This window comes from Cricetulus griseus, chromosome 3 (assembly GCF_003668045.3).
Source record: "Cricetulus griseus strain 17A/GY chromosome 3, alternate assembly CriGri-PICRH-1.0, whole genome shotgun sequence".
Classification (NCBI taxonomy): domain Eukaryota; kingdom Metazoa; phylum Chordata; class Mammalia; order Rodentia; family Cricetidae; genus Cricetulus; species Cricetulus griseus.
The window spans coordinates 35920927-35945023 of NC_048596.1; the positions used below are offsets into that span (position 1 = coordinate 35920927).

The 24097-nt window shown below is 43.3% G+C and overlaps 1 protein-coding gene across 3 annotated transcripts in view; it reads right to left on the reverse strand.

Moving 5' to 3' along the window:
- The window catches only part of Kank1 (KN motif and ankyrin repeat domains 1), a 187354-nt gene that overhangs the window by 46473 nt on the left and 116784 nt on the right, over window positions 1-24097 (reverse strand). For all 3 annotated transcript variants that reach the window (XM_027406486.2, XM_027406488.2, XM_027406485.2), the window contains exon 3: window positions 10105-10224. In XM_027406486.2, the coding sequence (XP_027262287.1) occupies window positions 10105-10141 (37 nt within the window). In that variant the 5' untranslated portion in view covers window positions 10142-10224. The remainder of the gene's footprint in view (window positions 1-10104; window positions 10225-24097) is intronic.

The window sequence follows — 24097 nt, forward strand, 5'->3', positions numbered from 1 at the left end:
GCCAAAGCCCCAGCCTTTTGTTTTCATTTCATTTGACACAGGGTCTCCTAAGTTGTTCGGGATGGCCTTCAACTGACTTGGTAGCCTAGAAAGGCCTTCAATTTGCAATCCTCCAGTCCCATGCTCCTCATGGCTGGAATTACAGCCCATGCTACCAGACCTGGCTGAAATCAGCATTTTAAAAAGTCAAATGGCAAAAATCACCTATGGGGCGCAGAAATAAACGATTTAATTAACGTTTATTTAAAATAACATTTAATTGAACATTTAATTAAAACCTTAAACATTCACAAGGACTGCCTTAGAAGCTGTGAATGAACAATAGGGACTATATTTATTTCCTTAGGTCTTAAAAAAGATGTACAGAGGCTATCCCAAGATAACGGTGGGCCAGAAGTAGGGCAGACCACACTCCCAGAATCCCCAGCTCAGGTCTCACCCACAGTTCCAAGGAGTCCACTAAACCAAGTTAAATAAGCTTGAGCAAAGGAGTCAGTTGGTCCTTTGCCTTTTCCCTCCAGCCAGGTTGTCAACAAGCATGAAAGGCGCAAAGAAAGAGGCCATGGGAGCTGGAGAGAACTTCCCAAACAGCCTCTGAAAACCCTTCCAAGGACAGCCATTCATCAGACTCTTGAAGCACTCCACCCCTCTCTGCATTTAGAGTTTCCCTGAGGGTGTGTGTCACTGAAGCCAGCCTTTGAGTAAAGGATGGAGAGAAAGCAGACACTGCAACCTGAACAAGAGGCGGAACGGAAGTTAGCTCATGTGACACAGTGAAAACCACCTGTTTGGTTCACCCAGGTAGACAGACCAAGAGACTCCGGAGAACAGACTGGTGGACAACATGCTAGGGCTGGAACGATGTCAACCTGGCAAGTGGCAGGGGCCATTTCAGTCCCACAATTCTGCTTTTTGCTCTGAAACAAGTGCCTGAACAGGGAATCTGCTGGTGTACAAAGCCAGAGAGGACAAGTCTACAATGACTAGTATATGATTCCTACCTCTTGTTGCAGATGGGTGAGACACACAACTGAGGCACAAGAACGACCCTAACACTTTATTGAAAACAGGTGATGGCAATCATTTGGTAGAAATCCGAAATACTCTTGGAATTAAGAAAAGGAAAGATGAAGAGCTGGAGATGGCTTAGTGGTCAAGAGCCCTTGCAGCTCTTCCAGAGGACTGGAGTTTGGTTACTAGCTCTCCTATCAGGCATCTCACAAATGCATTTAACTCCAGTGGCAGGGCATCCAACACACCCTCCGGACTCCAAGGGTATCTGTCTACACACATATCCATATACCCACAGACATACAGAATCAAAAAATAATAAAAAGCATCAAGAAAAGAGATGCTGACAAATGATTTTTAAAAAGAAGAGATGAATTCCACAGGACCCATCAATGAGTGTTGCTGGTAGAGCAGAGTCATGGGGTTTGAGAGTCAGGAAAGGCCTTCAGGGCCAGGACCGGTGCTTCAAGTGAAGCCACAGGCTGGGGAACAGCACTGGGACGGAGCAGACACCCCTCCCTCCCTCCCTCCCTCCCTCTCTCTCCCTCTCTGTCTCTCTCTTGCAGTTGTCTGGCCTCTCGCTTCCTCAAGCCCCAGAAAACCCATCGTGGTTTCCTCAGGCACCAGGACTAATGGTGACAGAAGCAGACAATGCTTTATGTCAAAACCGGCCCCAAACAAAGGTTCAGCGTTAAGAATCTAGTTCTAAAGTTAGTGGAGGAAGAAGTATCTGAGGAGACAGAAAAATCAAAGAGTGCTGCCAATCATACCTAACCAAACAAAACCACAACCTAGTAAGAAAAAGGAAGAAGAGATAGCACTTTTCCAGGGTCCCGGCCAGCTCATCACCATGCCTCTGCCAAATCATCTCTGAGCGGGTATTTTAAAGTGAACTTTCTGAATTTACACATTTCTGCAGTTTCCCATCAGTCTGCAATACGAGTCCCTAAACAACACTTCAATTTAAATTCACCACTAATGGCAAGGTTTTCTTTCCCAATGTCATGCTGTCCAGCAAATACCAAAGAAGATTTCTACAGAGGAAAAGCCCCTGGCCCTGAAATCCCTTTAACCTTCTAGATGTCTATTTTGGGATTTTTTTTATTTCAAATCGCTACTCTGCGGTGTTGTGGGCTCTAACAGCTATTTTTTGGTGCCCAGATAAAGCCCTAGCTATGCCTTCAGACGACAAATAGCTACAGCTGTTTCTGTGACTGCTGATAGGGTGGGGTTGGAGACACATGGGCTCACTGTGGCCCCTTTGGGATAAACAGAGAGGTGACCAGCCCTAAAATACATGACACACTGGGGCCATTTCCCTCACACGTCCCTGGTGCAGATTTGGAAGCTACACAGAACCTGGCACTAATGGAAAAAATCTGGTGGCACAGGGCTTCGTGTTTTGCAATTTTTTCCCTGTAAGCTACATTGTTGGAATCGTTTCACAGGCGAACCGTCCCTCCTCCCCCACTGGCCTACAGACTTCCAGGTCTCCACCCTGGAGTGTTGTAAATGCCAGTGCATCATTAGGCTGATTCACCACTTGCAGGCCGGGCACCAGCCAGGGTACATGCTACCTAAACCCAGAAGATACTTCAGTCTCCTCTGCCACGGCATGGAAAGACATACCAGCCTTTGTCTTCAGTTGTCGGGGAGCAGGCTGTACCCCCAAGTGTTCCTGGTGTGTCCCTAGTTGGAATACAGCACCCCAGCCCATCAAAAACAATGGAGGATGAGCTGACACATCAATAGTATTACAAAGATATTAAGCACCAGGTTTGCAAACCACTGGAAATGCCCGGTCCCCCCTCCCTCCCGCCATTTCTAGCTTGAAGCATTTGTCCCCTTTCTTGCAGGAGACTAGAACACACACTGTAGCAGAGAAACAACATGTCCTAGACTAATGGGCAGCTCATACAAGAGAAAAGGGCTCAGAAGATGACAGGGATGGGAAAAGTGGATGAGTGTGCTCAATCGATATTTTTACAAAACTTTCTGAAAAGGTGACGGGATTTATCACCTCAACCAAATGTTATGTAAATATATCCAGAGGCCATGGTTCTACCCAGCAAGGAACATTTATATTTTGTAATTTTCTTTTCTTCTTTCTTTTTCTTTCTTCCTTCCTTCCTTCCTTCCTTCCTTCCTTCCTTCCTTCCTCTTTTTCTTTGGTGTGTGTATGCACATGACTGTGTGTACACTTGTATGGAGGTCAGGCAGTGTCTCCCTCTACCACTTTCCACAACATACATACATGCATGTATGCATACATACATACATACATACATACATACATACATACATACATACTTGTTTGTTTGAGACAGGGTTTCACTGTGTAGCCCTGGATGTTCTGGAACTCATTATGTAGACCAGGTTGGTCTTGAACTCACACAGCTCTGCCTGTCTCTGCCTCCCAAGTGTCAGGATTAAAGGCTACACCACCAAGCCTGGCTGTGTTGTTCTTTTAGACACAGGGTCTCTCCGTGAAATCACTGATTGGCTACACTGGCAGGCCAGCACACTTCAGAGATCCACCTGCCTCTGCTCCGCCAGAGCGGATATCTGCAACCACACCTGGCTTTTACATGGGTGCTGGGGATCTGAACTCATGTCCTCATGTTTGTGCGGCTGGCACTTTACCCACTGAGACATTTCTCCAGCCCCAGAGAGTATATCCAAAACACAAAAGATCACTTGGAGAGAAAAAGCTTCTTCAATGACATGAAGTCACAGAAAAAGAACTCAGTGAACACAGTACTTGTGACTTTTGACAGCAAATTGCTTCTCTGCATACTTACTTCCATGAATAAAGGTTTATCGGCTGAAGATGTAACAAAGACTACAACCCTTGACCCAGGTGAAGGAACTGCCACAGGATCCTTCAAATTTGGCTTACATAAAATAAGATAGAGTTGGGACCCCAGAAGTTTGATTTTCCAACTAAGTTAAATCCTGAAAACTGGACAGCTAGCCCCCTGGGAAAGCCTTCCTGCCTATAGTTCTACTTTCTATCTACTGACGAGAGAGGACTGAAGAACACCACTTAGTCTGATTCTAAGAACTGGTTCTTAGAACTGTTCAGATGAGGACTCTGGCACCTGTATTTTTAAAAATCCTCAAAATAGAAGCATAATTATTTTTAAGTGGGGCGACCACTTGTCTGAACAGAACTCCCAGCTGAGATCACCAGCACTTAGACACAAATGGGTCACATATTATTTTAGTCTTTCTAATAAACTGTATAGCCCCAAAGCTGAATCCAATTTGTCTTCTAAACACCAGCGCATTTTCCCTAAGAAATATGTGAATGAATGAGCTAATGAACAGCTCACTCAGAATACATTTCACAGAGAAGCCAAGAAACAAAAAAGAAAATCCTACCTCATTTGGCCTGAGAATGTTTGAACTCAGGGTCTCATGTTTGTACAGCAGGCACTATACACACTGAGACATTTCTCCAGCCCCAGAGAGTACGTTCAAATTACAAAAGATCACTTGGAGAGAAAAACCTTCTTCAATGACACGAAATCACAGAAAAAGAACTCAGTGAACACAGTACTTGTGACTTTCGACAGCAAATTGCTTCTCCGAATGTCTACAGCAGTTTGAATTAATCCTATGACATCTGATTCCCAGATCCGCAATAAAGTTTTTATTTGTGATGTCTAATCAAGGTAATTTTAATGCATTTTTCCAGAAAAGAATAAGAATTTATTGCTTCCATGAATCTAAGAACTATATGTATATTCTTCATGCCAGATCAAATCAAACAGCTTTTTTACAGGAAAGAATCCCCAAGTAGAGACTTGGAGCTTTTATCAATCATTTTCTTCCAACCCACAGAAACCCCTGAGGAGATGGTCTGAAATTCTCCAGGACACAGGAGGAAGAAGGCAAACCCTGGAAAAGGTGAGCTGTCCATGGATGGATTCCTCTAGCCCACTGGAGCCAGGGAGGAAAGCAAAGACAGATGTGGAAGTCATAATAAATGGCAATACTCACGATGGGGATCCCTAGAGTGTGGAATTCCCAAACCCTGGTGGCAAGGGCTATGCTGGCTCTGCACTGGCTTCCTGGGCTCTCAGAGTCAACTCAGTACAAACCTACAGCTCAGGCTTTCTTCGCCTTGCCCCGGGCTCCTCCCAAGGAGGCTGGTAGTCACCAGTCCCAGCTTAGCTGCAGCCCTAATCGCCTGCTTGAAATCTGATGCTTAACCCATTAAAACTGGGCAAGCCTTAGAGAAAGAATGCTTGGGAGGTGAAGCTGGCTACAGGTTAAGTCTGAAGCCTTACAACAGGCAAGTCCTGAGCAGGGAGCTTCTTCCAAGCCTCTCCAGGGGTGGGGATCAACTCTAGGGTTCTGCTTAGCCACACAGGTAAGACTCCAAAACCCAGGGTCTTCTATTTGCAACTATTGTTGACATTTTAACAGTTAAAAAATTCAAAACTATTTGACTCTAAAAAAAAAAAAAGCCTTGTCAAAGACCATTTCTATAAGAAAAATTATTTTATATATGACCTTTGGTGTGGAATTAGCCTTCAATAATTTATATCTAAGTTTTATTAAAAGCTGAAATGCACAATATAATTACATCCAATAAATAAACACATCCAATGCTAGGAAGGAAGTTCGTGGTACAATAAAGAAATATAAGGCTTTAAATAGGTTAACTTAACTCAATGAAACAATGCACATTAATGTGCATTAAAAAAGTAAACTATTAGCCAGGTGGTGGTGGCGCACTCCTTTAATCCCAGAGGTAGTCGGATCTCTGTGAGTTCAAGGCCAGCCTGGTCTACATATATAGAGTTCCAGGACAGGCTCAACTCTACACAGAGAAATCCTGTGAGGGGCAGTGGAGTAAACTATGAATACAACCTTTATCATACATACTAAAATTAAAGAAAAAAAAGCCTATTACTATAATCTCCATCTTCAGGACATTTTTCTTTTAACCCTGCACTCCCCAGGTGTTAATAAGTTTGCTGAGATGCATACATCTCCCTTGATCAGATCTTTTATACACTGTCAATGTCAACACAAGGCAGACTTGCCTTAGCCACTGACTCACTGTGTGAGCTTCACGAGTTGTGTTTTGTCATCTGAGAGGAGGTAAGAGGCCAGACAACAGAAATAAAAGAGACCTCCTCTAGCTCCTACCTGTGTTTTTATATTAAGAAAGTCAGTTTTACCCTCGGCTTTTTCTGACAGTTGATGACACTACTTATAGCAAAATGTAGGGCTAAAAAAGAACACACATCGAACATCCTGTTACAAACGGAATCAAGAGACCCTGGGAAGTCACAGAGTACAGTAGAGTTTAAAGGTAGTTTAAGCTTGCCTGTGGGACCAGGGTAACTGGATGGCAAGGCTAGAACTCACCATCATGAGCACACGGCAGCTCTGAGGTAGCCTCTGTGAAGATGATCTCAGCAAACACCAGTGATTCTAGGCAGGCTAGTCAATGCTGGGTAGTGTTTAAACTTGAAATTCCAGCTGCTAGGCTCACCTTCAGTGGGCTCAGAGTTCTGTTTGAGAAATGTGCCTGCCCAGAAAAAATATTTACACAATCCAGAGTGGGCTGTGGGTGCTGCAGCTCGCTTTGCCTGCTCTGCAGGAGTCCTGGGCTCCTCTGCTTGACCCCGGCCTTATCAATGCCCTTTGTACCTCATTTGAGATCAGCATAGAGACAAAATCCACAGCCAAATCACTGCCCAGGGTAAGCAGACTCAAGACCTCTAACAGTTACTGAGGCCACTAAAAAGCCGTGCTCTTTAGCTGTTTTTGTGAAATTACTCTCAGGAAACCATGGAAGAGGAGAGAGATGGCAAGGTAAGAGGAAGCTCTCTGCATCATTGTCTTCAATGAGGGAAGATGCAGCAACCTTCATTCCAAACACCCCAGCCGCTAAACTGCTAGAAATATGTCCAGGAATATCAGGAAGCTGTCACAAAGGTTTATTTAAAAGCTATTTTCCATGAAGACTGGACAGAATGCAGAGCATGTTAAAACCAAGGGCTGTATACTAAAATGTATGAAAGCTTACTGAAGCCCTAAGTTTTTCTGAAAAGGAAGAGAAAATGCTAAAAATAAGACCTAATATGTGTTTGTAAGTACTTCCCCCTTCTATTTTCCTAACAATTTAAGAATGTTATCAAATTAATTAAAAAAAACAAAATTAAAAGTGATTTTATTTTATGCTTAGGAGTGTTTGCTGGCACAGAAACGTGTGCACCACTTGTGTGCCTAGTGCCCACAAAGGCCAGAAGGGGGCATCGATAAGATCCCCTGGAGCTGGAGTTATAGAGTTGTGAGCTGTCATCTGAGTGCTTGGACCCAAACCCAGGTCAGCAAATGGTCTTGAACCTCTGAGCATCTCTCCAGCCCCAATAATTTAAAATTTTTAATGCAGTCAGTAAATAATGAAGCAGACATCATAAGTAGACATCTGAAGAAAGACATACAGATTGACAAGAGGGAGAAACCATAAAAGGGGTGGGAGAGGCAACTAATTAATAGGCAAACATAAAGATGGTAACAATGGCCAGAAAAATCACTTAACTATATTCATCCATTTAAGTATTAAATGAGAGAGAGAGAGAGAGAGAGAGAGAGAGAGAGAGAGAGAGAGAGAGAGAGAGAGAGAGAGAACACATGACTGCACCAACATATCACATATCAGTATCTGTCAGGGTTCCACATGAGGGCACCAGAGCAGGGGCCCATGACAGGGACAACAGGGCAAGGACATCTGACTAGGACTTGTGCCTTAAAAAGTGTTCTTCCAAACCAGGTATAAGGGCACATGCCTGTAATTCCAGCACTCGGGATGAGAGAGGACTGAGTTTAAGCACAGCCTAGGAGACCCTGTCTCAAAAGATCCACAAAACAATGCACAGAAAAGTTCACAGCTTTGCTTACTTTTTTCCTCACACCTGTCTTGTGAAGAAGAGAAGACACGGGTCATTATCTTCATCTGACAAATCAGCCACTTGTTATTTGGCTTCTAAAGGAATCCTAAGGTCTAATTAAAGTTTCACAACATTAATTAGTGTTTAGAGAGGTATCAATCAGTGTAGCCAGTTTACGACACGACTTGGGAACTTGGGTGAAGAGCAGATTGTCCCCATTTCAAGACCCCAAAGGAATCTAGCTACCTTCCTAACCAATGATCCCTGTTTACTGCCTAGCGAGTTACAGAAGAGTCCAGAGCAATCTTGATGAGACAAGCTCTAAGAGCAGACTCTGCAGTCACCAGTCATGCTTTAGACAGATGCATACAAACAACTGTGCCAGGGGTCAGAAGTGGAGCTGAATCTCTGCTAAAAAGAGATAGTGTCATGACGACAACTGATGCAGAGAGGGGTGAGTGACAAGGAGGGTGATGCAAGTGGAAGGGATTTGGGTGGGGCAGGCTGGCCAGGTTTAGCAAGCCATAGTAGATCACCGGTTAAATGTGAACCTCAGACACACAACACTTCTGTGGTGTAAACACATCATCTATTTTAGATAGCATCTCTGCCCAAAGGAGACCCTGGCTTCTACTATATACAATCCCGGAGGGCAGAGATTCATGCCTGTTTTGTTCATTGCTACATCCCTAGTACAAAAACAGTACCCAGCACATAGTTGGTACTCAGCAATTGCTGTGTTCTAGCAGGGTTTATCTTAAGCGGGACAGTGCAGGTAGATGAGTGTGCCCCTCACATAATCTTTACCTCTGTGTCAGAACCATGTCATAAGGATTACTTATAAATTACAGCATTAATGCTCTTATTTAAAGTCAACACCCTTTGCCCATTATATCTCAAGGGCTTGGCGGAGAAGTTGGAGTTCGGAAGACACAGGACCACTCCTTACCCAGCTTAAACCCCAGTGTCAGTGTGCTTACATCTTACATCTAAAACTTCTACTAAATGGCCCAAATAAATTAGCCTTTTTCTAAGAGGACAAATCAGTAACTGGCCCACACTAGTTGCCCCCCACACACACACCAGATTCATGATGAATATGACCCCCTCAGCTGGATCCCATAAAGAAGGGAGAGCGAACACTGGGACACAGTCACCCAGAGGCATGTCACCTAACTGCCTGGTACAAGCAGCACAGGATCAGATGGATAAACAATGGACTTCAGACTGACCCCAGGGTGACAGCTTGGACTTGGTGCCACTCATCAGGACGTGGTCAGGAAGCCCACCCTGCTTCAGCTTGCCCTGGTCGTGAATCTTATTTGACTACCTGCACCACATTGGTACCACCCTTGCCTCTGCCTTCAGTAAGGCCATTCTGTAGCCTACGTATCATTATGGTATGTGTGATGTGTGACCTTAAGAGTTAATGAGACGGGAACAAAGGAAACTTAGACTGGGAACTGCCACACCATCAAGTGAAGACAAGGTCATTCAGTGAATTATAGACAACAGAACTGACTGAATTATGAATTACTGTTACTCAATAAATTCTGACAGCTGAGAAACAAACAAATGCATCTGGGCTCTGTTTCTGTTCACTCTACCCCTGTCCCATGGTTGGTCTCATCAAACAGAACTCCTAGGAATTGAGTTTCAGGATCAAAACTGGTTGCCCTTCATCTAATGACTACTCAGAGCGAGTTGTCTTATGCTCAGATCAGCATTCAAGACTTTTACATTTCTCTCTCAACACGTCAGCAGAACTTTTAGGTAAGAATTGTCTTAAAGAGAAAAACCAAAGGCTGGTCAGATGGCTCAGTGGGGTAAAGGCACTTATTGCCAAGACTGATCACCTGAGTTCAAAACCCACATGAAGGCGAGCACTGATCCCTGCAAAGTTGTCCTCTGATGCGCCCCCCTGTCCCAAATAGTGTATATGTGGGGTGTGTGTGTGAGTGTGTGAGTGCGCGCGCGCGCGTGTGTGCATTTTCAGGCAATTTTTCTATGAAGTTAAAGAAGAAACAACTTCAACAAGACAGAAAGTTGCTGTGAAATCCTAGTTCTCTAGGCCACTTACTATTATCTATCCTTTACTAAAGAGAAATAAAAAAGCCATTTGAGCACAGATATGCCCTTCTTTCCTCCCTCTTTCTTCCTGTCATCACAGCACACTTACCTGCACCATAGCCATTGACTTTCGTAGTATAAGCCATGCTGGCTCAAATTCGAGGACGGACGAAGCAAGCAGTGAGGATTTGTGCGAATTTCATGCAGCAAATTCCCAAAGGCTTTCGACCTGAAATGATAAAGAGGGCCCCATCAGAACCTTCATGATGGGTAGAACCATAGACCTTGGTTTCTGTGGACAGAGGTGACTGCAATGGAGACAGACTGAGGGGCCAGGTGGTGGCTGCATGAGGCTTGGCCTCAAAGTGGCTAGAGGAATGGCATGCCCACCGGTCTCAGCCTACTAGTGTCTAGACCTAAAAAATACACTCTGGGGAGAGAAAGCTAGCTCCCAGACACTGACTACTTAGGAAGTAGGACACCTGACACATGTCCCTCTTCAGTGCTCTCTGTATTTTTAATTACATACAATAGTTTATTATATAAGTGTGTATATACATATAAAGTTTTGAATCTCATCTGCTTTTCTATAAGCTGGTTCAATAATTTCATTTATCAACGGCAATTTCAAAGCAGTTCCTGCACCAGATGCCCTGTCCTTTATAGGTAAACTCTGTATAAATTCTTTTTAGCTATCAAGTCTTTTTCCCAGTCCCACGTTTCTTCTATGCAGTCACTTTGCCAGAAAGCCAGGAACTCATGTGAGATGGGAGTCAGAGCCAGGAGAATGGGTACAAGTTCATTGGCCAGGTAGCTACACAGGCCAGCAGCAGCAATGAGAAACCCTGCCTCTATAGTAAGTGCTCTTCTGACCCCCACACACACTCATGGCACACGTGTTGACATGCCACACACTTAAATAAATAAAAAATGCAAGTTAGCAATAGGTATTATGTGTCTGTGTGTGTATACACACCTACACACCCACCCCACAAAAACCAACATGATATTAAAATGCAGAGGGCAGCCAACATTCATTAATCTCTAACTGCTGTTAAACTCTGAATTGTCACATGCAGCAGTACACCATGATTTTAAGTATCACTGATTTAAAAAAAAAGATGCTACCAATCAAATCCTGAACCTGACTTTGTGTTTTTTTAAAAAAATGTGTGCTTGTACATTTAATTAAAAATCAGAAGTAAATAAACAAGGATGTCCATTGTTTTTGCCCCTGGCTGATTGATGCACTGAAGAATGATGCTGGCTCCTTCGTTACTTCGACCACCACCACCACAACAATATTAATAATAATAACCCAATGTCTGGACTCATCTTTTCATTTGGGCGTTATTTGCTTTGAAAGGGGAAATGCAAGAATGTGACTCCCATGTAACAGGCAACTCTCAGGCTCCTTCCAAACACACAGGATGTTGGTAATACTTTTAAGTAAGAATGAAGGGAAAAAAATGGCTGATGACAGTGATCACATACGGCAAGAACCGTTCTCCTTAGCCGGTGAAATTTTCCTCACTGTTCATAGCTGCAAAGTCAAAAGGACTTTTTGTTGTTGTTAAAGGCTGCTTCTGTCAGGCACGTCCCATTTCACACTCTTCCAGTTACAGGGGAATGCTATGGTCAGAAACCAGATAGTGAGCCTTCCACTCCCTTCAGGTTCCCAGCTCTGCATACCAGGGCAAGATGGCTCTAATCTCTCTGATTAAGAAGCAATCACCCGACTTCCCTGGGAAACAGGAGCACTGAACTTGCAAGGCATTAAACTGTGCACCATGTTAGATGGCTAGGTTAAAAGGCAAGGGACAGAGAGAACGTCAGCTTTCAAGAACAGAAATGACTGTCCATGTCTGCCAGTTAAGGCCAAAAAAGAATGTGGGGCCAGGAAAGACTGGAGGGGAGGACTGGGAAAAGGAGGGGGTCAAGGAGAGAAGCCAAGCTTCTAGAATCTTCAATTAATCACACTTCTAAAACCTCAAAAACCTCAGGCTGAACCCTGTTTGCTGGCCCCTCAGTGGCCTCTCAGATTTGTACTCTAGTGTCAATTCGGAGAGGCTCGTAAATACCACCATTTAACCTATTGAGGGTAAACAGAAGGCAAGAAGAGACAAGCTGCGGTGTCAGGGGTGAATGAAGTATGTGTCAAGGTATTTGAATGGAGATGTGCCCAGAGTCTTCCCAGCCAAGCTCACACACACACTCGTTACTGAACCTCTCTCACCTGGCAGGAGATCTTTATCTCAGATCCAAATTGGTCTCTCCCACCCTATCCTAAAACAGAACAATCCAATAAAAAGAAGGAAGCCTAAAATTAGGAGTTACAAGCATGTCACAGGTAAAATAACAAGGCCCCCTGTCACGGGATGTGGCAAGCTGGCAGTGCCTGTGTTGAGAACAGCTGTAAATTGTGGACCTGTCTCTCCCAGGTATTATCCATCTGGCAGATGGCTTTCCAGTTGTGCCAACTTGCTCTTCCTCATGAAATGCAGCCCATTGAAGAAAGCAGAGAGTGGCCACGGTCCATTCCCTTGTTGCAGCTCAATAAAACATTTCTCTTCTCCCCGGAGGAGAGTGCAACCACTAACTCCAGATGATGCAATCATGGCTGAATTCTGGTCCTACAAAAAGCATTTCTTATGGTTTGGGAAAATGCTTCAAAGGAGAAAATGAAGATTGTGCCTTCTCTCTTTATTTCCAGAGACTGGAAGGCACTGAAGATCATGTCCATTGGAGCCCAAGTGTAGTTCAGTGAACAACATAAAGAGTTGACCTCACAAATACGTTTCAATAGCTGAAATGAAACACATATGACAAGCGACCCAATAGAGTTCTGTGAAGAGCACACCAATGAAAGACAGCAGTTGGAGAAACTGAGGTGCACGTGAGCACACACACACGTGCACACACACACACACACACACACCCAGGGTGAGCTCTGTAAACCATCAGCTGTCACCACACTGCTTAGGACCATGATGCTGATGGACAACACTGACTATAGTGCTGCAGCTAACGTGAGTTCATCCCTTGTTAGGATTTCGTAAAACTGAAACGGGAAACACCTCACCTATTGTATGATGCACCAATAAGTGATGCTGATCTGAAAACATATTTTACTAATTAAATGACGATAAAATGATAAAATGACCGGGGCTGGAGAGATGGCTAAGTGGTTACAAGTACTGGATGTTCTTTCAGAGGACACAGGTTCAATTCCCAGCACCCACACAGTGGCTCAGAATCATCTGTAACTCCAGTCCTAGGGGATCCACCGCCCTCTCCTGGCCTCTGTGGGCATTATACCCAAGCGGTGTACAGACAGACAGACACACACACACACACACACACACACACACACACACACACACACACACACGTGAACCACTGATACACATAAAAATTTAAAAAATAAAAAGCTTACTAAAACTATATTGGGGCTGATGATGAGGTTAACACATGGTGGTACAGCTTGTGTTTAGCATGTATAAGGTCCTGGGCTTGATTCTCAGCACCATAAAAAAGGAAGAGAAGGGAGGAGGGGGGGAGGATGGAGAAGAGAAGAAAGAAGAGGGATTGCATTCACTTATAAGACATATCCTTGCTCTGAGTGTTAAAGTCTGAAAGAAATCTTAAGAAATGATGACATTATGATGCATTCTGGACTGATCACCTTGTTTTCACCTTCTAAGATAAGAAGGTGAAATCCATTCCTCCGTTTTACAAGTACCAAAGGCTTAGAATGACCCAGTCATATAGCTACATGACTGAGCAGATGCAGCTGAGCTGGCTCTGTGCTTATGGGATTAGCAGCAAGAGCACAAGGCTTTGTCACAAGAGAACATACATGTACCAACACGTGATGTCCCTTTCAAACCCTGCACAGGGATGCACAGGCTCAGTGCAACGATGCTCGACTCACACCGCTTTTAGGCAGAAGTGTAAACGAAGCAAGATAGCAAGATGGCTTAAGACAACTCAGAAACCTGAAGGAAACACTCTACCAAAAGCAACTGGGCACGACAAATATCTTTGCTCCTGTTTTAAAAGCTGCACATCACAATTACTTTTAAGTTAGTCTTTCAGTAAAGCCTCCAAAAGCCTAACTTACCACACACATCATTTCAAACTGTCTACACATTCCTATTGACTCTACAAAGACAGCCAACTATCTAATTAATGGTAACAATTAAAAGTTATGTCAGTGTGGCCACTGTTCAGGATCAGACTCTCTCCCAGGGGTCTTCTGTGCTCACTGGCTTCTAACCATATTGGGGGAGGGGCAGGGGATAGAGGTAATGGAGTAGGGGGGTGAGATATACCACCCAGCCCGCCCTTCCTTGTTTTATAGCCATGCTACCTAGTATGATCGAACTTCATGGAGCCCCTAGTCTACAGCAGACCATTTTCTTTGTGTGGGAGAGGGAGGAAAGGAGGGATCTTTACTATGGATCCAGATATAAATTAGAATCATACCTAGATACTGACTTTCATTTCTAGCGGAGAAAGAAGGCTGGGGTTTGGTTATTGGGGTATTTTAGGCTATGTCTGTCTACACAGCTAGCTATATTTGCAGTTTCATGTGTTGAGTAAATCCCAGATAAAAGGCTGAAATAGGTGTTTATATCACAGAAACCAATTAAAATGCAGTAGATAAGGAGAAAACAAAATAAGCACCAGTGAATAAGTTCATTCATTCATTCATTCATTCGTTCCGTGTCTGGTCATCATAAGCCAGTCAGATTGTGAACCTCGAGTACAGACTCATTCATTCATTCATTCATTCACTGTCTAGTCACCATAAGCCAGTCTGATTGTAAACCTCAGAGTATAGCATTGAGCAAAGCAGACACACACCCATCCTTTTCTCCGAAATAAGTTAACTGAAGATCCGTGCTTTGGGAACAAAGAACTCATAGGTTCCCAGGATGCTTAATGATTGGCTGTCCCCAAAGTTCACCTTTCTGCCTTACTTGAAAAGTTCCCACGGTCACATCTGCCGCCTCATGTACTTACTTTGTTCCCTCGTGGGTGTGGGTGTGGGTGTGGGTGTGCCATGCCCTCTCACAGACCCCTATTGCTCATCCACATATACCCAACACTACAAAAAGACACTGGTATCTTTCCCGGAGTGTGTAGGAGCTCTGGGCAGGCTAACGCCACCTGGAAGCCTCCAGATGTTTTCAGAGTCCCACCTTGGGTCTGCTCCAGCTGGGACAGACACGGCTTCCTGTACACATAAATAGAACTAACGCTTGCTAAGTTTCTTCCCAGGCAGAGAAGAGAGAGGAACAGAGAGAAGAGAGAGATGGGAGGTGGGCAGGGCCCTTTTAAAAGGGAACGTAGTGAATGTACACAGGTGATGCTCTTAGTGACTGCAGCTGAGGGTGCCGGTACAGACACCTGAACGCTAACAATGAGTGAGCAATGGGTGGGTCTCTGACTATTGTGCCTTCTCTGGAGCACTTTTCCTTTTTTTTTTTTTTTTTTGTGTGTGTGTGTGTGTGTGTGTGTGTGTCTGTGTTGTCCTACTCCGATGTGATAGTTTTTGTTTTATCTTATATTACTCTTAGATGTCTGTTCTTTTCTAATTATCGACAGAAATGTAATGGATCTGGATGGGGGGGTTGATGGGGAGGAACTGGGAGGAGGGAGGGGAAACCATAATCAGGATATATTATATGAGAAAGGTATTTTCAATTAAAGGAAAAAAAGAAACGAAAACCCTCAGATTGTCTTAGTCATGGACCAGGTCTCTAGGAGCCACACGCAGAGATGCACACTTTAACTCGGTTCTAGGAGACCCCGATGTACAGCAGATGTTCTTACCACCACAGCTTGACAGGAAGAGTCACCAGGAAGAAACTAAGTTTCAAGGCTCCAGGAGCCAGGAAGGGTCCAGGATTTTAACTCAATGCCTCACAGTGGTTTGGAAGCTATCCCCAGGAAGCCCAACTTTCAATGGTTTGTTTAAACCAATATTAAACCTCAGGATGTGATAACAGACAGTATCAGATACTACAGGGCAAACAAAACAGGCTCGTTCTTGTGCTTCTGAGGCTTACAGACCTTGGAAGCAATGCATCAGGAGGGAAAGAACACTGGATCCTGGGACCTCACATCGATGATTTCACCTTGACACTATCACCAGCCTCTGGGTTCAGAAAGGCTGGGTTATGCTAAAGAGAAATCTCCCAGGGAGGGATGTGTGTGTGTGTGCCTGTGTGTTTTCCAGGAACAAACAAGTTGCTACTTAAGATAAGCTTTACGATGAAGCACTTTATAACCTGCTACCTGTTCAAAGTTCTCAGTGTCAAGCAAGGCAGAACAAAACCACAAAGAATTATCACTTCACAGACCCCACAGAAGCCCAAAAAGGAAACTAAGTTTCAAGGCTCCAGGAGCCAGGAAGGGTCCAGGATTTCAATGCAATGCCTCTCAGTGGTTTGGAAGCTATCCCCAGGAAGCCCAACTTTCAATGGTGACATCGGTATCGTAGTGGTGGGCAGAGCTGTCTTGCAAGACAAGTGACGCTAATGTGAAGAAATAGGACTGCGTGTGCCTATTGGCAAAATTGAAAAATGAAAAAATGGTACAGTTATAATGGAAGAGTGTATGGAAGCCCCCCCCTCAAAAAAAAACAACAACAACAACAGAAAATAGAATCACTCTATGATCCAGCAACTTGCTTCCAAAAACTGTCCGGAAAAACCTGAACCCCACGCCCATTACAGAATTAGTCACAATATCCAGCATGTGGCAACCCAGAAGCCCCTGACAGGTGGGTGTACACAAGGTCTCCCCGTCTTTAACAAAGGTGACCCTGTCAAACACTGGCTAAACAACTGCTAAGCATCTGAGGTACAGAAACCTTGAAGGTACATGCTTAATATGGTTTCCCAGTTCTTCCCTGTGCTTGCATATGCCTGAGTTTATTTCCAAATGTTACTTTATAATACATAACATTGTAGCCGGGTGTGGTGGTGCAAGCCTTTAATCCCAGCACCTGGGAGGAAGAGGTGGGGCGGGGGCAGATCTCTGAGTTTAAGGCCAGTCTGGTCTACAGAATGAGTTCCAGGCCAGCCAGAGCTAAACAGACAAACCATGTCTCAAAAAACTAAATACACACACACACACACCTACCCCACATCACACCATAACACAAGCTAGCTAAGACAATAACTATTTTATTACTGGTTGCATGGAATTCTTTCATATTTGTTACATATTTTGTTTGACCTTCCTTAATTGCTAAATATTTAGAGTATTTCACTTTGCTACATTTTGACAGGTTGCTTTGTGTAATTTCCCATTAATTTCCTATAAATAAATTCAAGAGGTGGGTGAACAAGGAAAAAAAGCATGCTCATCTCCTACAAATATGGACAGCATTGTGTTGTTCTTCAGAAAGCAAAAACATGAGAGGGAATTTGAACTGAGTTCCTTTTCCAATTTTATTGCTTTGCACACGATGAACATATCCACCAAAGAGCATACCGAAAATCTCTCTGCAAAGTAGCAAATGTGCTCTCAGTAGGTTTGAATCTGACATGACATTTGAGCTGCTCCACGCCAGCTTCCGTGTTTACTCTTCACTCTCGGCTCAGAGCAGTTTCTATCTCACAAGCTTAGTTCCTGTACACAACAGACACTGGGGGCAAATTAACAGAAAACATTCAGTTTCTCACCCTGAGTTACTCAGAGCGCCTCACTAACCATTGCTGTATCCCCAGCTTGTCATGTGCCAATCTGGCAGACTGAAACATGAGGCAGGCACGTATCTTTATCAAAAACACAGCTGGACTCAAGGAATCTTCTAGAACTGCCTCTTGGCTCCTCCAAACAAATTCTAGCAAGCCACAGATGAAGTTCTGGCACCATTGTGCTGTCATGTCAGAATCTCGGATTAGTGTCAGAGACATAGAGGTACTAATACGGCCAAACATAGGTTACATGCATAAGAGAAAAAATTTAAAAGTATGAAGCCATAAAATTAAAGGTTTCCTTTTTTAAAAATGAAAAAAAAAAGGACAAGGAATGTAGGGGAAAATACTATATATTTACATACACACTTATCTCAGAAGTGGCCTTATAGATGTACAGACGCATCCCCAAAGCACAGACATGAATATCAGATGCAATGCTGGGTGAGTAGAAACCTCCCCCTGGATCACTGAAGCAGCTCCGGAGAACAGGGTACTTACAAATCCTTGTCTGTGTACATGAGGACAGTCTCACAAGCTAGTTAGAAGTGTGCCTGGGTTTTGTTCCAAAGAGTAAAGGGGATGGTTCACAATCCCAGTCCACCCCTAGGATGGGGGCAGGAGGGAAGGGGACCTTATCTCACTTCCTCATTATCTTGTCCCTCTGCCCCGCATTCCTGTCCTCACAGCCCCTGAGGAGCCAGTTCTGGGAATTCCACTCCTAATTCTTTGCAGGAGCAGACACATTAAAGCCCTTGTTGTCCCAGGTAGTTTCTCTCCCCAGTATCTCAACTAATCACATCCTCAAAACTGGGGACCACACATGCCATCCTAACTCAGGGAAGGAACAATAGCACCCAGGGTCAGAGCTGGGTGAAGCACCCACTTCCTGTTAACTTGCTACTCATGCTGCGTCACACGGGCTTGGAGTCCGATGGTGTCTGCATCCTTCAGAACAGACTGGAAACCATGGTTTCCTTGGACAAAAAGAATGGTCAGGCCTATCATAGCAATCAATACCCCACTCTTGGTACCAACTTCTGTCTTAGTAAGGGTTCCTATTGCTATGAAGAGACACTATAACCATAGCAACTCTTATAAAGGAAAACATCTAATTGGGAAGGCTCACTTACAGTTCAGAGGTTTTAGTCTATTATCTTCACGGCTGACCAAAGGCAGCATGTAGACATGGTGCTAGAGAAGGAGCTGAGAGTTCTTACATCTTGACCAGCAGGCAACAGGAAGTGGTCTGAGACACTGGGCATAGCTTGGGCATATATAAGACCTCAAGACCCACCTCCACAGTGACACACTTCCTCTATCAAAGCTATGCCTTCTCCAACAAAGCCACACTTCCCAATAGTGCCATTCCTTATGAGTTTATGGGGGCCAATCAAACTACCACACAATCCCTATCAAACAGCTCCAGTAACTGGGATCAAGCATTCAAACATATGAACCTGTGGGGGGTCATTCTCATTCAAACCCTCCAATAAGATAAAAACACTGCCAGTTTACAGAAGGATCTGTTAACAATGGCAATCCCACCTTGGTCAGATAGGGGTGGCTTTGGAGGACACAGTAACTCAAAGGCAAAGGGTAGCAATTTCAAAAGTGATGCTGAAAAAAAAGGATTGCTAGGGAAACAGTCTCTGGGTCCTTGTCATTATTACAGCACAATAGGATAGTTACTACTGGGGATGATAGACCTCCCTCAATAAAGAAGGTAAAACTGTATTCAATAGATTGCTTAAGGAAGTCTACAAGTACAAAATTAAATTTCAAAAGCTTTTGAAAGGAAGCGACAGTTAAATGAGAAAGGGATAGAAAAGATAGATTGCAGGGGCAAAGCCTGTGCTGTTTAGAAATCTTAGTCACTCAGAATAACTTATTCTGGTGGAGAAACATAAACAGCTATGTTTTACAATAATTTATTTTTAAATATTTTCTTTTTTTAAATATCTGCTTATGGTGTTTGGTGATATACATATTTCCCAAGAGTCCATATGATTCTTAATTTTTCTCGTTTATTTTTTGAAAAAGATTTATTTTTATTTCTATCTATGTAATCTATATCTGAGTGTGTGTGTATGTGCGCGCGTGCACATGCACACCTGAAAAGGCCTCTGGTGCTAGGAACGGAACTGCTCCCTTAACTGCCTACCCATCACTCCAAACTCTCTAATCAGGATCTTAAACTTACAAAAGACCAGGAAAGTAAAAGAAGATGTGATGTGGTAACTTCCTTTGTGCTTAGCTGTGTGGGTCTGCTGCCATTCCTTACGCCTCCTGTTAGTCCTGAATATAGACTGGACTAAAGACTCATACATGACAGCATCCAATAGCATCTGTTGAAATAGCTTTATAGCTAAATCATGCATAATTTACTTTTGTTGTATAGACTAAGCATATATTAATTTTTCCCATTTTAGTTTTTTAAATGTGTATGAGTGCCAGAAAACAGCATTGGATTCCTGGAACTGGAGTTACAGTTGAGAGCTGCCATACAAGTGCTGAGGAATCAAACCAGAACCTCTGGAAAAGGAACCAGTGCTCTTAACCACTGAGCCATCTCTCCAGCCCCAGTGCTAATTTTAAGCATTAGGGATCTCATTTCTTTAAATGTGACTGTCTGTCTCTCTTAAAGATCTGTTTGTTTTATATTTTAATGTATATGAGTGTTTTGCATGCATGTCTATATGTGTACCATGTGTGTGCCTCATTTTCTGCAGAAGCCTGGAACTGGAGTGATAGATGGTTGAGCTGCCATGTGGGTACTGAGAAATGAACCCTAGTTCTCGGCAAGAGTCCTATTTCCTTTGCAAATTGCTAATCATTATGAACATTTATTAAGCACCAAGAGTATACTACAGTGGTTTCTGTATTTAAGAACAAAACAAAATAACAACAACAAAAATATGAGATAAACAAAAACCCCTGCTACTAACTAAGCTTATAGTCTAAAATAAAACACAAGAATTCTGTATGCCTACCACAAATAACAGTGTTTAGGCTTAGAATGTGATGATCCAAGTATCATACTTGGATCTATTTCCCCCAATACATTATACTTGTTAAGAAAAAAAAAAGCACTTAGAAATCTGGTAAGAACAATGAATTGCTGCCCGGCAGGGTTCTACACAGAGATGCCCATGGGCTCAGCAGCTGCTATGTCCGTGACCACACCAGGATTGCCTTCTCCACTTGAGTGCTTTTTCCACCTGTAATGGCTCCGACCACCCCCAATCAAGGAATAAAATGCATCACTTAGATAAACAACCTGCTGTGTTACAGACCTACTAAGAGCAACTTCTGAGAAATACTAATTCATGGTTTTGTTTGTTTTGGTTTTCCGAGACAGGGTTTCTCTGTGGCTTTGGAGGCTGTCCTGAAACTAGCTCTTGTTGACCAGACTGGTCCCAAATTCACAGAAATCCACCTGCCTCTGCCTCCCGAGTACTGGGATTAAGGCATGAGCCACCACCGGCCGGCTTGCTTAATTCTTGTTTTAAAGGAGAACTATGCAAACAGCCAGAAGTGACACCTGGCTGTGTAAGACATACCAAGATGGTCCAGCCCATGAATCCCTAAAGTGATTAAGATCACATCAAATGATTGCTCTTTCGTTATCTATTTCTGGTGTAATACAGAAGAACTTTAGCATCAAGATGCTAGAGTACACGCCATCCAATTTTAGACACAATTTTTTGTTTTGTTTTGGTTTCGTTTCTGGTTTTTTAGACAATAGAGCCACAGCTGACCTTGAACTCACTATGTAGGCCAGACAGCCCTGAATTTGTGATCCTTTGGTGTCAGCCTCTCTAGTGCTAGGATTACAGGTATGTATCACAATACTTTAAGGACCTAATTCTTTTTTGTTGTTGTTGTTTTTTTGTTTTGTTTTGTTTTGTTTTGTTTTTTGTTTTGTTTTTGTTTTTCGAGACAGGGTTTCTCTGTGTAGATTTGGAGCCTATCCTGGCACTCGCTCTGGAGACCAGGCTGGCCTCGAACTCACAGAGATCTGCCTGCCTCTGCCTCCCGAGTGCTGGGATTAAAGGCATGCGCCACCAACGCCCAGCTGCAGGACCTAATTCTTGAATCCCTAAATGTTTCAGAATAAAATGTAACTCCTTTTTACCCAGTTTAACAGGAATTGACACCTTTGACCAAAGGAGTGGTGCTTTCTCACAAACCACACAAACCTGAATGACCACATTTGATTCCAAAATTCTCCAGCAGACAATGTAGTTTATCTTCAGGCCCACAGGCCAGAGTCCCCTCTACTCCACTTCCCTGTTACACAGACTGAGTGGTATCACCATATGCTCTCTGTGCGGAATAACCAGGGGACATGGTGAAAACAGATACGTGGTACACAGTGATAAGCACATCCCACACTAGCATGTACCTGTTCTTAGAGGAAAAGTCAATCAAAGGTAGTTAGTTCACTGATGCTAAAAAAATTCTTTGTGGGCTGGGAAGATGGATGAGAGACTAAGAGTACTGAATTCTCTTCCTGAAGACCCAAGATGGCATTCTAGCACCCAAACGGTGGCTCACAATTGCCCAACTCCAGTCCCAGGGGATCTGATGCTGTTTTCTGACCTCCTCTGGCACCAGAAATGCATGTGGTACACAGACGTACACACAGATTTAAAACACCCATACACAAAACACAAAAGTAATAAACAATTTTAAAAGCCATTTGTTTTTCACTCAAATTCTAGTGGGAGAAGAGTCTTAATGTCTGGACTGACATTTTGGAAGGACAAACAAGACCATGCACTTCAAAACAAAACTGAAAGGCAAAACCCAATCTTTTTCTACAGAAGCAGAATGGAAAGAGTTAATTAACACAGAAAGTTATAATACAGCAAAGGACAGATTTGAACACAATGACAAGTGATCAAAAAGATATTTGGAGGAGGTATCTGAAAGGCTTATATAAGCTATAATATAAATCTTTTTAAAATGCATATATGTGGATATCTGTGAATATATAATACATATATCACACAGATCTCATACACACATACAAATGCATACCAAAAACATCTGAATATGATTTCAAAGGAAGATGGATGAGACAGAGAAATGTCATCCTCCTACCTGACCTCCCAACACATTTTCGGATCAAAACTTTTATCTTGAAATATATAAATCAATAAATTACATTTTTTTTCTTTAAACCATAAGATTCTTTCAAATCATGACCTAAGCAGGCACTTGAAAATTGCCTTCCTTGTGTTGTCCGTGTGTTTCTAAACAGGCTTTCTTCTTACAAAGTTACTTTGTTCCTTACAAAAACATTTTGACATACTTAACACAAAAAAACTACAAAGTAGGAGAAGGGAAGATATAGTCATAAACAGGCATTAACGAAACACTTGCAGACCTCCAAAGATACTCGCCCTCCCACCACCTCGGCATGAGCTTCTCAGACAGGCGGGCTGCCAAGGAGGCATAAAAATAAAAATCTCAAAATACCAAAGGAGGCACCAACTTTTTCCATCTATAGGAGCACAAAGATGTGGAGCAATAAGGGGGCAGACACCTGTTTACTGTGAAGAACCCAGAGCGAGGTATCTAGAAATTCAAATACCTCATGCTACCATGCCTTGTCTAGCATGTACTACTGTCCCTCAAGGATGGAGAATTTTACCAGCTAATTCAGAGAAACGCCAATTATCCCTCAGTGCTGGTGGCTGAATGCAAACAGAAACCTGGGGTTCTGGGTAGGGCGTCCACAAAACTAAGCCCATCTGCTACGAACATTAGCAAAATCAACAACTGGTTTGAAACTAGACCTGCCAAATGCTTCCCAGCTTTTATTTGCTCAAGTGTAAATCAATTTAGAGAAATTGCTACATAGATAACTCCTCTTTCTAAGCTGACCGGGGAGAGGGAAAAGGGGTCTTTGCAGGGAACCTTCATTCAGAATGCTGTTCCTTTCCACTGATTTGCTAAAGCATACAGTGACTTAACTACAGAGTTTTCTGAAGACCAGTTTATTCTGGGGTCCTTCCTGCTCTTAGGCTACAGAGATTGTGAGTCAGGAGACACAGAGGGATGAGAAGTAAAAACCCAAGTGCTGGTGCATCAGACTGCACTGGATATATTCACTGAGAAATCCAAGCCAGCAGCTACCAGAGTTCAAGCTCCTAGTCTATGAGCAGCAAATCCCCAAGTAAAAAGCAAAACAGGCTCAGACAGAAAGCAGATTAATGGTTCCTAGATCCGACATGTGTGGCAAGGCTAGAAAGAAATGGCCCATGGCTGCCAATCAGTTTTCTTTTTGGAATAACAGAAACATTCAAACATTGCTTGTGGTGATGGTTGCAGGATTATGTAACATGTGCTCATGTTAATAAATGGGTGGACTTCCTG